Source organism: Antedon bifida, chromosome 8 (genome assembly GCF_963402885.1).
Source record: "Antedon bifida chromosome 8, ecAntBifi1.1, whole genome shotgun sequence".
Lineage (NCBI taxonomy): Eukaryota > Metazoa > Echinodermata > Crinoidea > Comatulida > Antedonidae > Antedon > Antedon bifida.
This window is the reverse complement of record NC_136233.1, coordinates 20,183,034-20,198,861: the sequence shown is the minus strand read 5'-3', so window position 1 is coordinate 20,198,861 and position 15,828 is coordinate 20,183,034. Positions and strand designations below refer to the sequence as shown.

General features: G+C 30.0%; 1 protein-coding gene across 2 annotated transcripts; it reads left to right on the top strand.

Annotated features, from left to right (window-relative positions):
• Positions 1-200: 200 nt before the first annotated feature.
• Positions 201-12,564, top strand: LOC144849589 (beta-secretase 1-like). Of its 2 annotated transcripts, none has more exons than XM_078706548.1 (11): positions 201-878; positions 4,974-5,062; positions 5,639-5,855; positions 5,979-6,110; positions 6,801-6,935; positions 7,732-7,836; positions 8,007-8,153; positions 8,680-8,755; positions 8,959-9,051; positions 10,387-10,437; positions 11,086-12,564. In XM_078706548.1, the coding sequence occupies exons 1-11, from the start codon at positions 585-587 to the stop codon at positions 11,343-11,345; spliced, it is 1,599 nt and encodes a 532-aa protein (XP_078562674.1). In that variant the 5' UTR covers positions 201-584; the 3' UTR covers positions 11,346-12,564. The 2 variants fall into 2 exon arrangements, with proteins under 2 accessions (XP_078562674.1, XP_078562673.1); XM_078706547.1 differs by lacking the exon at positions 10,387-10,437 and adding an exon at positions 9,609-9,662.
• The last annotated feature ends 3,264 nt before the right edge of the window (positions 12,565-15,828 follow it).

The following is a 15,828-nucleotide window of genomic DNA, read 5'->3' as shown; positions in this document are numbered from 1 at the left end:
TATTATACTTTTATTAATTAGAAAAAACTAAAAGTGATCATAAAATTACAATAAATTTCTTTAGTTTCATTTACAATTGTATTATTTTGATTATATTTTTGATTAAAAACCCATATTAAGTCATTATGTAAAATGCTTGTGGATTGAACATGTATGTATTCCAATTTGGTATTCGAATATAACTTCGTTTAATACGGACCGTGAACTTAGTCGTCGTGAGCAGTGTTATTTTATTTATAGTTATGTTATTAAACGCTTAGCACTCCATTTCTTTTAATTATTAACCAAGCGAGGAATCTGATAACCAAGCAATATGTTACTTTATTTTAAAGCTGGTGCTATTTAGTCTATATTGAACAATCAACGTTTAAGTTCATGCTTAAGTCTAGGCCTAGTAGACAAAACGCAAGTACGGCATTTTGTTTTCAGTTATCCGCTAAAACCTCATTGTCTCCGGTGGGCCACTTTGCGGTAAGGCTAGCTAGGCCATCAACCGCATCAACTTGTTCAGATTTTCTAAGAACCGGATTTGTATTTGTATGTATAGGTTTCATACCTTCCTAGTCTAACAATTTACTTGTGAAATGACGCGGATTTTTATGTTTAAAGTCAATTGCTTAAAGTTAATAATTGTGTTTACAACTTTAATCTTTCTCAATGGAATTGAGTGTTACTTGAGTGTCCCACTTAAGACAGTGAATGAAAGAGAGAAGTCTGAAGAAGTTGTAACACAACAAGTGCAGGAAATTGACAGAGCTGTTGTTCCGAACGACCAGGATGTGCCGGATGCTTCGAAACCTCTTATAAAGGCTAATGTTGGTGGCAAGCCTGGCTTAGGTTTTTATATCGAATTGGGTATTGGTACCCCACCGCAAGAGGTTTGTACCTTTTTAATTACTATACACATCAAAGAAAACAGTATTAAAATATTTAAGTTTATAGGTTGATATGGGTCTGAGGCATTTTATTTATTTTTTTGATAAACATGATTGTGTCTTTTTTGAAGGGGATCAGTGATTTAAATAATTAAGTTAGCAGAGATATTTATTAAATGCATTTAGAAATAACAAGATACAGTTAGTACAGTACAGTACACCACATTTGGTACACCACATTAAGGATCAGACACCCCTATTAAAAGGAAACTTTCTCTTGAAACAAACATGGTAACAACATATTTAATTCTACAGCAAACTCCTACACACATTAATAAATAACACTGTTAGAAAACTAATTACAATTACAAACAATTTTTCTTTTGTGACAGTTTTTTTCACTACCACATACATTGTTGCTTTATATACTTATTTTATTAAAATGAACAATACCTTAAAAATCATATAATCTCAGAGAAGAATTAATTCTATTTATGGACCAGGAAATATGTAAAACGAGTATAGAAAACTATTGACGTGACCTTTTAGAGGTCAAAGGATTCTCTGTAAATCTCTATACAAAACGAAATCAATGACACACAGTACACAGTCAGCATTTTACTATACACAGGAATTGCTCAGCACAATAGTGTAAATGATTAAAAATCAATACCTACCATATTGACTGTTTCATAATGAATATTATGTGTTCAAATAAAATGTGTGAGTAATATCATGATAGCATTTTGAAAATGAGGTTGAAATGTGTTGGTAGTAATGGTGGCAACAGATAAAATGTGTATTTGTTGCATTGTTCATGTCGTTTTTCAAGCATACATATCACTAAATTGGGCAAGCCCAAGGGCATGCACTTGGTGTGATACACTTCCCATTTTGACAGCTAAAATCAATCAATTAATTCAATTTATTTCCACATACTACTACAACCATGTACAGTAAATAGATGATGCATATTTACAGATCTTTAAGCTAATAAACTCTTATAAATAATAATTGAAATTATAAACTACATTTTTATATTTTTTTTTTACTAGCTTTTGATTTTATGTTATAGTAGCATTATTATTATTATTTTTTAAAAATCACTGGATTCTCCGCTGCTAAATATTTAATATACTGTGTTTAATAACTCTAAAAATTTAAAGTATGCCATTACAGCCTTAATACATTATTCTAATGTAAAAGTCCTATTTTTTCAGTCAAAAATATGTCTGTAAGTTCTAACTTTGTTTATTATATGGATTACTTTGTGTAATTTATTTCACTGTCTGTGGTATGTCACTCTCAAAGCACAAAAACACCCCCAAAAATATTATGTACACTTAAAGATGTATTGTCCTCCAAAAACATGAAAAATGAAGATTAATTAAATCAGACTTTGAATATGTTATTTTATAGTTTTAATAAGTTAATCACTTCCGTAGAAAAAAAAAAGAATAAAAAGTGTTTTCACTTATAATATGACAAAATAAATGGTTAAATTCAATCAAAAACCCATTGGCTGGCAGCCAATTTGACCATTTTTTGCTTTAAATTACAGTTTTTCAGGTAAATACATTTTTTTCGATCCAATTTTTGGTCAAAGTGGATTAAAATTTTGTTAAGAATTATTTTTTTTTTACAGGGGGACAATACATCTTTAAATGTAGTAACTGTATTAATTTAAATGCCAAATGTATTTTAATTGTTGTGAATGTTTACTAAATATTGGTATCTTTTAATCTAGTACCAGATGGCTCTATGTAGACGATTACTTTAACCTAGAGATATTATCTTTATGAGTACTATCAAATCAAATCAACATTTATTTCTTTCATATTAGTTAATACAAATATAATTTAAATATTTATGATAAAATGTGTATACAATTTTGTGATAAATATAACTGTAATTAGAAAGAAGAATATGCCTTGTAAGTAAAAAACAATCCCAATTAAATCTTGAGATGGGCTAGCCAAAATAAGATTTTTATTTAATTTTTTTTTAATTAAAAAAGCACCAGTGTATAAAATGGTAAACACATTTTTAGATATTCAACAATCACACTTAAGTACTGTAGTACCTAATTTCACTCAAGTCAATTAATTACTTAATATTTCAGTCTTTAATCACTTAATAGAGCTTGACTTGTAATGCTAAGTGTTCCTTAACCAATAGCTTATTCTAATTTTCTATGTTTTGTTTGACAGGTGTTCCAGTAATCTTGTATCAAAATGTGTACAAATTATTGATTTTTCTTTCATATCAAGTCATTTCCTTTGAATATTAAGACCGACAAAAATCTTTTTAATTAAGAGTTCAATCTCTACTTTGTAACCCAGCAGTTTATAAATCTTATAAGCACAACTGATATATGTAAGCAAATTTATGCGCATGTTTACCATCTCATCATCTCCTGGCAACGACTGTAAACCCATTTCCTACCACTTCAAAAGAAATTACTACCCAGACACATTAAATGAATTTGTTTATTTTCTATTTTTAAAGAAGTTAAACAAAATATATTTTACATCTCCCCTAGACTTGCCCCCAAGTCTTCATTGTCTTTTTTATTTTATTTATTTGATTTTATTTCAATTTTTGTCTGATATTTTAATAACCAGTATAAGTATACGTATGAAATGCCATATGTGCCAAAATATTTTTCTTTTTACTAATATTAAGACAAAACTCCGTCTGGAACCCAGACTACATCTCCCCATAAGATTTATTGAGTTGAATTGTTGAGAATATACTGTAGACTTTTTGCAAATAATATTTGATATCCAATTTGATTTGAACATACCATTAGAGCCCTGTGGTCTAATGGCTGAGTGCCTCTATATCAAGTAGGAATGTTTTTAACCAGCTGTATATTTCTGTTTATGATTATATTCGAGGTTGTTTATTTGCTGGTATACTTAATAAGTTGGTTACTAATTAATTAAAAAAATGCACATAGTTGATTGGGAATTTGTCATGTGATCAATTACTCATGAATTATCTTGGACTGGTTACTTATTATCTAAATTACACTGCTGTTTAATTAATATTCATATCAGTAAGTGAGAACAATATGGTTGTAGACACTAAATATTGGTATCTTTTAATGTTGAAGAATGTAAAAATTATATTTATAAAATAACATCTTTATGAGGACATGTGTAAACTATAGTTTAGGGTTGTGACAAAATTATTCTACTGCAGTTATTGCAGTAACTAAATGTTTTACTGCAATTTAAATGTATGATTTTATTTTAATATGTTTATGAGTTATAAGTCACTGAAATAAACAGTACTGTATGTATGTTATTATCCCTTGGAAAAGCTTGGTAAATAATTGTATAAACAGGTTAAACATTAAACAAGATGTTGTTATTGCAGTGAATGCAAAATAATGTTGGTATGCTCCCTTACCAAAATCTTTCTTGGCATAAATAGGAGTAAGAGTATCCAAAATGTTACTGCAGTTAACTGCAGTGGAGTCTTACAAATCTGACATAGTCCCTCTTTCGTTATTGAACATTTTACTGTGAGAAAAATAAATTGTATTTTAAGTGTAAATATACTGATGTAGAGGTAAATTGCAACCTTTTCTTGCTTTTAACATTTTATTAAAGAGCGTTTTACTTAAAGATATATTGTCCCCCTAAAAAAAATATTTTTTTTAATTTTTTTGTTGAATATGTTATTTTAATGTCACATAATAGTTATTCACTCTCACAAAAAATTGGGTCTGAAAAAATTTATTTACCTGAGAAAAATGTAATTTAAAGCAAAAAATGGTCAAATTGTCTGGAAGACAATGAGTTTTTGGGTAATTTAACTGTTTATTTTGTCTTTTTATAGGTGAAATAATTTTTTCCCCCGTTTTTTTCCTTATGGAAGTGAACAACTTCATTAAAACTGCAAAATGGCCTATTCAAAGTCCGATTTTAAATCTTTATTTTTCATGATTTTGGGGGACAATACATCTTTAAGTATATAATATTATGTAATTATATAGTACATGTATTATAATGGTTTATTTTTCTTTTGTGAACAAGATAGACCCATCACAGCCATGCAATCATTGATTTCTCTATAAATTATTTTCAGTTAAGTATATTGGTGGATACTGGTAGTAGTAATTTTGCTGTAGCTGCAGCGGCGCACCCGTTTGTTACCAGCTATTATGAACCACACAAGTAAGTATGGTAACCTGTATATCAATAGGCCTTGGTGATATCTAGCTAAGATACCCATCCAAAGGCATGTTTCAACATCATGAGTGGTATCGCGTGATGGCTATGTGAGGGGAATTCCCTTTCCATTGAGAAAAAAAATCTGAAAATTATGACCACAGATGGTTGTACAATTGCCTAAATATCCTAAATTGTGTGTACTGTAAATAAACTTTCTGTTATGTTTTAATGCAGAAAACCACACATATACATCAATTCAGTTTATCGTTGTAATCTGGAAGAAAATGTGGAAATCTGCAGCACAATATTTGGCCAAGAGATGAGTCTAAAATGTTGGAGTCTCACGGCCAATGGAACATTCTAGTTATCCAAGTCAAAAATAAAGAATAAAAATACTGAAAAAATAGAAAATTATGTTAATTTTATCAAATTTGTTTTGATTTATTAATAAAGAATTAAGTGTATTTGAATGACTGTATTTACACTGGATAAAAGAACTTTTAGGTTGCTTGATTATTCCGGTTGAAATAAATTAATAATAAATAATAACTAATACTTTATCACTCTTTTTTTATGTAGTTCATCAACATACGAAACAACTACGGTAGAGGTTTTCGTTCCCTACACGCAGGGAGAATGGCATGGCCGTCTGGGCACAGATATGGTTACCATACCAAGCAGTCCAAATTCAACTGTTCGTGCAAATATTGTGGGCATTTATAGTTCGGAAAAGTTTTTCATCAATGGATCAGAGTGGCAAGGGATTCTGGGAATGGCATACAATTCAATTGCACGGGTATGATTAAATTACATTTAGAAATGAAACATCAGTTTTATTTATCTATATGCAAAGATATAAATAAATGGAAAGAATTTTTTCCACTGATGAATATTATCACAACATTTTTTCACTTTTCAGCCGGACAGTTCGGTGACCCCGTATTTTGACTCTCTAGTAGGCGGTACTACCGTCAGTGACATATTTTCTATGCAGCTGTGTACGCCATTTTCAATAGGCAACAACTCAAGTATAGACTCAAGTGGATCTATGGTATACACATTCAATAATTTACATTTTGTAATGTGCCCCTTTTTGGGCATAAAATAAAACTTTATGTCTAGATCCTTATAAATAAATATGCATATCAAAGTTTTAATGCATATAGTATCTGTTTTTAAATTTTTTAATTTAGTGTGAAAATGCTTTGTAGTTATGGAAAAATTATTATTACTTCTCCATGACCAAACCCAATATCCTGAGTTCAATTCAAATCCTGTCTGAGAACAAAACAACTCCACTCCCAAAAACATGTTTAACATATTATTTGTCTTGTCAAAGGACCTCTTCTGAAACAAGCTTTTAAGCTTAAAGGGTATTCCATATGCAATTTTTCTTTTTCCTTTGTTTTGTATATCATGTTTGATTTTGTCTGTTTGTTTATATGGATAGCAATAAATATTACAATACAAAAGGATAGCCAGATATTATAAGAGAGTGAAGTTGTTATTGCCAACCCTGGCAACATGCCTAAAAATAGCTATTAAATTTATAGTTGGAGACACATGTAAGAGAGTTGAATCTGGTTCACGTTTACCCATGGGATTTTGTATAAGTAATCACATTATACTATTTTCTTCATTTTTTTAAAAGTACTGTATACAAAATACAATATGAATACTACAGTACTAAGAAATGTAGATGATAACAACAATTATTTACTTTTCTTTTAATTAAAAATAGACAATAGGTGGTATAGATCCAGACTTATATAATGGAAAAATGTTTTTTACAAGAATAAAACGTAAATGGTACTATGACGTCACTGTCACAGACATGGGTGTAAATGGTCACAGTCTATCACTTGATTGTAAAGAGGTATGGTTTTTTCTGACTTTTTTATTTAACCAAAAACAAACATTGGTGCTTCACCATAACAATATAGATTAAAAGTTTATAATTATCAGGGGAAGATTCAAAAGGGTTGCACTTGGAGTGTGACTGTGCTGCTCCCCCTTTTCGATCTAGTCAACGGATGAATAATTGAATGAAAATTTTTAATTTTTTTGCATAGTATTACTGTTGTATTTTGTTAGAAAACCTTTTGCAATTATTTTAAGAGCTGATTTTCATATATTTTTATGAAATTGGTATTTGGTATTTTCTTTCGGTTATAAGCATTTGCTTCTAGAATTTTATTATTTAAATTATTCATCTTTCAAAAAAAATAAAAGGTGTTGTCTACTTTTTGATATCATTTTGACAGACTATTAACATCATATGTCAGCACTCCCTCATTTCCTTGATCTGCCCATGAATTCCAAACATTACTTATTAGTTGTTATGAATGTGGTTATACAGTGAAAAAGGAAACTGCACCTATTTCAAATAAAATCCCTATCAAAATATTATATTAGTGATAATATGAATTTATAGTATCAAAATATTCTTGAGCGGTAAAGTTAACATACAATTTTTGTAATGTTAACATAAGATTTTTTAAGGGGAACATGATGTTTTTTAATGTCAACATAAGATTTTTTAATGTCAACATAACATTTTTTTTAATGCTAACATAAGATTTGTTAATGTTAACATAAGATTTTTTAATGTTAACATAGGTTTTTTTCAATGCTTACATTAATGTCAATCAGTCTATTTTCTTTATTTTCAGTATAATTTTGATAAATCTATAGTTGACAGTGGAACAACAGATTTACGTCTACCTCAAAAAGTTTATAAAAAGTTAATGTCTACATTAGCAAATCAAATTGAGGATGTGAGTAATTATCTTTTGTTTAAATAATATTTTGATAATATCGGCAGCACTATTATTATCTTATGAACCTCATCAATTTTCATATTGTCGTTCAGGCAAGATATTTTGGCAATCTCCTCCATTTCTTGAAATTTTTACAAATAAACTTTGTATACATTTATTTTTAACAGGTGTATGTTCCAGACACATTTTGGAAGGGAACTGAACTAATGTGTTGGGATATAGGAACCGTACCATTTGATCGCTTTCCGACTGTTTATTTAGACTTAGAAGGACCAGAAGATGACACTTCATTTAGACTTACCATTCCACCTGAGGTAAGTTTGTGTCACTGTACAGCAGTCACATGATCCAAGGGCATGTAGTGCGGTTTCTTAGGTGTTTGACTTCTGATCGCGGTATTGGGAGTTAGAGACCAATACTTGTCGCTTTGCTCATCTCTCTAGACAAGACATTTTACTATGTTTTCCTATCTCCACCGATGTGTACTGCAAATAGAGTTGAGTATGTGTGTTCCATCCATACATGTTTGATCCTATGAAATATTATTAAGTTCAAATATTCCGCCGTACCAATCTGAAAGTGTTAAAAGAGTCGCTATCTTATTGAATTTGAACAATACCATGAAATGGTCTAATGGTTAGGAAATTTGCATCAAGCAGAAGACTCGAGGCTCATTTTTACAGATTTTCACATCTTTATCATTTCAAATTTAATAATTAATTTTTCAGTATTTCACTGGCAGTTTAGAATTTGTGCCTATATATAATTACATGTATTTGTATTGTATTTATATAGATATCTGTATATCCTTAGTAACTTTTTGAATTAATTGTTTAATAGCAATACATACGATGGGTGAATGGAAACGAACCTGGAAAAGACTGTTATAAGACTGGATTTGCTTCTTCTACAACAGGTTAGTTACAGCCATTGTTACCTATAATTTCCTTTTTTAGCAATCTTACATCAAAGTTGTGCATATTATTCTTAAACCAACATTGTTTGTTTGTCATGACAGAATTCCACTGTCAAAAACAATGCTCACAACTTGATTAACACAGTGCATATATGTATGTGTAAAATATTTTTGATATATGTTTTTCGCTATTATTATTTTAGGTACAGTAATAGGTGCTGTTGTCATGGAAGGCTACTATGTTGTGTTTGACAGACAAAACAACAGAGTAGGTTTTGCTGTGTCCAAATGTGCAGGTAATCTTGTTTTTTATTTTTTTTAATTTTATATTTTATATTTGATGCAAAGTAAAAACAAAAGATTTGCCTTTTTATTTATCAAAAAATTACAAACTTTGTAATTTTCACATAATTGTTGTAATTTAATGAATTGAAGGTCCAATCCTGACTGATCCAAATGCAGTTATTACCTGGATACAGACAATTGTACAAGTATTAAAAGTGCTTTTGCTTTGTGCCTACCATACTAGTCTTTTGCCAAGGGATGGACATTAGACTGTACTTAATTTTTAAAATTCAGCCCAGATGCAGATTTATGTAGTATGTTAACTGAATCTACTCTCTCTATTAACTTTACCTACTTCTTTAAAAATTACATGCAAACCTTATTTTAATAATAATAATAATAATAAGTGATATTATTATGCTTATGTTACTTTAAAAGGGATTTTTATTTTTGTTGGTTATAATATTAAGCATTCTTCCTTTGGTCATTCAGTCATTCGCTATTGGACTGTAACTGTATTTTCCTTTTATTATGTATTATGTTTTGTTCATTCATACTTTTTTTACAGAAAATAGAGTACATAGGTCTAAATTTTCCCCCGATAATGATATGTTTGATGACTGTAAGTTGAATTGATAATTGGAAAATGGATAAATTGCACGAATAAAGTGGTTAAAACTAATATCACTAAATACTGGGAAGATTATATATAATTATTAATAAATAAGTAATATAAAACAATTTCAGGGTTAATGATTTAAATAAAAACAATTATCAAAATTGTAATAGTGTGTCTATTTTAAGAAGAGAATGTCTTTTTTTGTTTATAAATTGGTTAGATAGACATTTTTTTTCAAAAACGTTTTGGAGGATGTTTTTGAGTGTCTCAATATATTTGTTTCTTTAATTACTGTTTTAATAACATGGAGTAGAAAAGAATAAGTCATCTAAGCCATTAAATCGCTACACTGTATCGCCGACAGTTGTCTCTGACTTAGGATAGCGATTTTATGGAAACGCTCGCTGTAGGGGTCAATCTGGTACTAAACTACTACGGTACCACTACAAACGTATGTACACACTTACATAATTCGAAATGGCTGCAATTGCAAGACGTCAAATTTTAATTTTAAGCGATTTAATGGAAACCAGGCTTTAGGTGTACCTTGAAAGATATGACAGGGAGTAATCATCCAATCAGTGGACTTGCCCAAATCTAAAAGTTGACTACACTTTTTAACAACCGTTTGTTTTCAGTTACAATATTTTATTTTCTCTTATGGACTATATTTGCTAATTGCATGAGCTACAGGGTATCATGTCTTTTTATATTTTTCTTTATACAGTGGTAAATGGAAATGAATCACTGGTCAAAATCAGTGGTCTTCGGGTCAAAGGTGAATTTTCTTTATATGCATGTTTTTTGTTTGAATAATTTGGTATATATACAATATATAAAAATACATCATAGCTTAACCCATATCTGTGTGTAATAATTTTTTAACCCATTTTCCTCAATTACTGCTTGTACAGTATTTTACCGTGATTTCCTTCTTCATCCAGTAAAAAGTAGTCTTTTTCCCTTTCATTACATGACTTTTCCTTTTACATTCAAAATGTGTTGTTCAGTGCACTACACTGTTTTAATAAGTTATGTATTCAATATTTATGTAGTACAGTAGTAGCAAATCCACATTTTTTCTCTCATATCTACAAACCTTGATGTATGTAGTTAGCTACTTCCTCGTCAATCAGTTTGCTATTAATTTAGGCCTATAGAAAACAAGAAAACCAAGTTCTAGTCATGTTTGCATGGGTGCCCTAATTAACCCTCCCCTCCCTTTCTTCTTTTAATAATCATTTAATGTTAACAAGTTCTTTAATTGGTTGTGAAATCTTAAACTGTATTCCTCAACTTGTTCAGACCTTTAATGAACAAAAAAATATAGGCCTACTTTTTCTTAATATGAAAACTTAAAAATAATTTTTAAAAAAAGACAGAAAACCTAAACAGCTATTCTATATCATTATCTTAAATGTTTCAGCTAACAGCAAGGAATGTATATACGACACGTCTGACTCAGATTCAGTACTCGTTGTCATCTCCTACGTGTTGGCCGGTCTCTGCGTACTTAGCGTCCTACCCGTGTTTATCTTGTACGGCTATCATAATTTAAAGAATATGTTTAAAAAACGAATGTCAGATGACCAATCTACTGATGGTGAGCCTTTACATCAACCGTTGGACCAAACTACAGAAAACAGAGATGATGCAATAACAGATTCTCAAAGTCAACAATGGTAACTGTAATTGTGTGTACATGAGGAACGATTCAGTTTATGTGAGGCCGGCCGTGGGGAGTAGAGTTTTTTTGAAATGCACATGTTGTCAGTGGAAAATAGGGATCAGCTTTCAACAAACACCACCACATTTTGAGAAATCAAACAAGTGTTACCAGTCAATTCCTCTTTTGTTAAAACACAATACACTTTGTCAACATCCTTTTTCCTCCCTCACACAAACTAAATTCTACAATAACTGTGTAATCGCCTAATTTATAGGGCCATGTATTCGCCTCTTTTATTCAGAATTCTGAAATGCTTAATTTGATAAATCAATGTATTCCATAAATATTTGTACTGCATGTATATTGAGAGTATTTATTAAACTATAAATCCAACTTGCCTTATTTTTGATATCGTATTTAAAACAAATATTATATTAAGTGGAAAAAAATACATGGTATATACATATAAACTTGATTTAGGCATACCTAAATTAATTTAGTAGTGTAGTAAGCACATTCCAATTCGATTTTAAGTGTTTATATCATTGTAGTATACTATTAATTATTATTTGCGGTTATTTATTGTATATAATATTACATATTAATCCAGAAAAATGATGATGTTGTGGGTATCAGTGGATGGAACTCAATGGAGATACAAGTAAATCAAAATAAGCAAAAAGCAGAACGATAAAGTAAAACATCCACAACAAAGAATATTCCAAGCTTTCGGATAATATTATATAATATATATAAAGTATAGACTTTTTGTTTTATTATATTAGTGAAAGTGAACATTTGATTACAGCCTGTCCAATCTGAATATAAGTTTCATTTACAGAAACAATGTATTTTCCCTCTAAATCTAACGTCTCCAATTCGTTCCATATCAATTCCATGTTGAATAAAGATAATATGGTTCTGTTCTTTAACATTTCTTCGTTTCTTCGGAATTACTGGTCAGTTTGAAAATTGAGCTATACAATTAATGAGTTCATTTTATACCTCCATCGTGTGAACGTACCATTAACATGTGTCAAAGTTCAGGGTACGTGATTATTCTTATAATAAAAATAAAATGTAAAACCATATCTTCTGGTTAATGTTTACAACAATAGATATACTCATTATGTTGTAATTATATCATACTTTACGATTAATCATTGTCATTGTAAAACATTGCTTTGTTTTATTAATATATATTATTCATGGCAATAAACTGAGAAAGACAGAGAACGTGTTTCTGCTTTATATTGAAGATATATAGACGTATAGTAACCATTTAGAATACTGTTATTATGCAATTGCTATATATGCGCATATATTGCGTTATAATCATCTTATAGACGTATAGCAACTATTTATGTCAAAAAATAAAAAGGTCGAAATTTGGACCTTTTTTTGAAAAAATGGCCAAAATACACACTTTTTAAAATACTGTTATTATGCAATATTATTGCTATATATGTGCATATATTGCGTTATAATAATCTTATAGACGTATAGTAACAACGTATGTCCAAAAAAGGTCAAAATTTGACCATTTTTGGAAAAAAATCCCTGTGCTATAGGAATTTTTTTCCAAAAATGGCAAAGTTCCGACCCTTTTATTTTTAGACATAAATGGTTACTATAGCATAATAAACATGCGCAGAGTCGAATAATGGGTTCTGCGCATGTCTATTATGCTATATTAACCAGTTATTTCGAAAAATAAAATGGTCGAAAATTATATTTAGACATAAATGGTTACTATAGGATAATAAACATGCGCAGAGTCGAATAATGGGTTCTGCGCATGTTAATTATGCTATAGTAACCAATTATATCGAAAAATAAACGGGTCGAAATTTCGCAATTTTTTGAAAAAATCCCTGTACTATAGTACAGGGAAATTTTCGAAAAATGGCCAAATTTCGACCCTTTTATTTTTAGACATAAATAGTTACTATAGCATAATAAACATGCGCAGAGTCGAATAATGGGTTCTGCGCATGTTAATTATGCTATAGTAACCAGTTATATCGAAAAATAAACAGGTCGAAATTTTGCAATTTTTGGAAAAAATCCCTGTACTATAGTACAGTTAAATTTTCGAAAAATGGCCAATTTTCGACCCTTTTATTTTTAGACATAAATGGTTGCTATAGGATAATAAACATGCGCAGAGTCGAATAATGGGTTCTGCGCATGTTAATTATGCTATAGTAACCAATTATATCGAAAAATAAACGGGTCGAAATTTCGCAATTTTTGGAAAAAATCCCTGTACTATAGTACAGGGAAATTTTCGAAAAATGGCCAATTTTCGACCCTTTTATTTTTAGACATAAATGGTTACTATAGCAAAATAAACATGCGCAGAGTCGAATTATTGGTTCTGCGCATGTCGATTATGCTATATTAACCAGTTATTTCGAAAAATAAAATGGTCGAAAATTATATTTAGACATAAATGGTTACTATAGGATAATAAACATGCGCAGAGTCGAATAATGGGTTCTGCGCATGTTAATTATGCTATAGTAACCAATTATATCGAAAAATAAACGGGTCGAAATTTCGCAATTTTTGGAAAAAATTCCTGTACTATAGTACAGGGAAATTTTCGAAAAATGGCCAAATTTCGACCCTTTTATTTTTAGACATAAATAGTTACTATAGCATAATAAACATGCGCAGAGTCGAATAATGGGTTCTGCGCATGTTAATTATGCTATAATAACCAGTTATATCGAAAAATAAACAGGTCGAAATTTTGCAATTTTTGGAAAAAATCCCTGTACAGGGAAATTTTCGAAAAATTGCCAATTTTCGACCCTTTTATTTTTAGACATAAATAGTTACTATAGCATAATAAACATGCGCAAAGTCAAATAATGGGTTCTGCGCATTTTAATTATGCTATAGTAACCAGTTATATCAAAAAATAAACAGGTCGAAATTTTGCAATTTTTGGAAAAAATCCCTGTACTATAGTACAGGGAAATTTTCGAAAAATGGCCAATTCTCGACCCTTTTATTTTTAGACATAAATGGTTACTATAGCATAATAAACATGCGCAGAGTCAAATAATGGGTTCTGCGCATTTTAATTATGCTATAGTAACCAGTTATATCAAAAAATAAACAGGTCGAAATTTTGCAATTTTTGGAAAAAATCCCTGTACTATAGTACAGGGAAATTTTCGAAAAATGGCCAATTCTCGACCCTTTTATTTTTAGACATAAATGGTTACTATAGCATAATAAACATGCGCAGAGTCGAATAATGGGTTCTGCGCATGTCGATTATGCTATATTAACCAGTTATTTCGAAAAATAAAATGGTCGAAAATTATTTTTAGACATAAATGGTTACTATAGGATAATAAACATGCGCAGAGTCGAATAATGGGTTCTGCGCATGTTAATTATGCTATAGTAACCAATTATATCGAAAAATAAACGGGTCGAAATTTCGAAATTTTTGGAAAAAATCCCTGTACTATAGTAGCCTACAGGGAAATTTTCGAAAAATCGCCAATTTTCGACCCTTTTATTTTTAGACATAAATGGTTACTATAGCATAATAAACATGCGCAGAGTCGAATAATGGGTTCTGCGCATGTCGATTATGCTATATTAACCAGTTATTTCGAAAAATAAAATGGTCGAAAATTATTTTTAGACATAAATAGTTACTATAGCATAACAAACATGCGCAGAGTCGAATAATGGGTTCTGCGCATGTTAATTATGCTATAGTAACCAGTTATATCGAAAAATAAACAGGTCGAAATTTTGCAATTTTTGGAAAAAATCCCTGTACTATAGTACAGGGAAATTTTCGAAAAATGGCCAATTTTCGACCCTTTTATTTTTAGACATAAATAGTTACTATAGCATAATAAACATGCGCAGAGTCAAATAATGGGTTCTGCGCATGTTAATTATGCTATAGTAACCAGTTATATCAAAAAATAAACAGGTCGAAATTTTGCAATTTTTGGAAAAAATCCCTGTACTATAGTACAGTTAAATTTTCGAAAAATGGCCAATTTTCGACCCTTTTATTTTTAGACATAAATGGTTACTATAGGATAATAAACATGCGCAGAGTCGAATAATGGGTTCTGCGCATGTTAATTATGCTATAGTAACCAATTATATCGAAAATTAAACGGGTCGAAATTTCGCAATTTTTGGAAAAAATCCCTGTACTATAGTACAGGGAAATTTTCGAAAAATCGCCAATTCTCGACCCTTTTATTTTTAGACATAAATGGTTACTATAGCATATTAAACATGCGCAGAGTCGAATAATGGGTTCTGCGCATGTCGATTATGCTATATTAACCAGTTATTTCGAAAAATAAAATGGTCGAAAATTATTTTTAGACATAAATGGTTACTATAGGATAATAAACATGCGCAGAGTCGAATAATGGGTTCTGCGCATGTTAATTATGCTATAGTAACCAATTATATCGAAAAATAAACGGGTCGAAATTTCGCAAT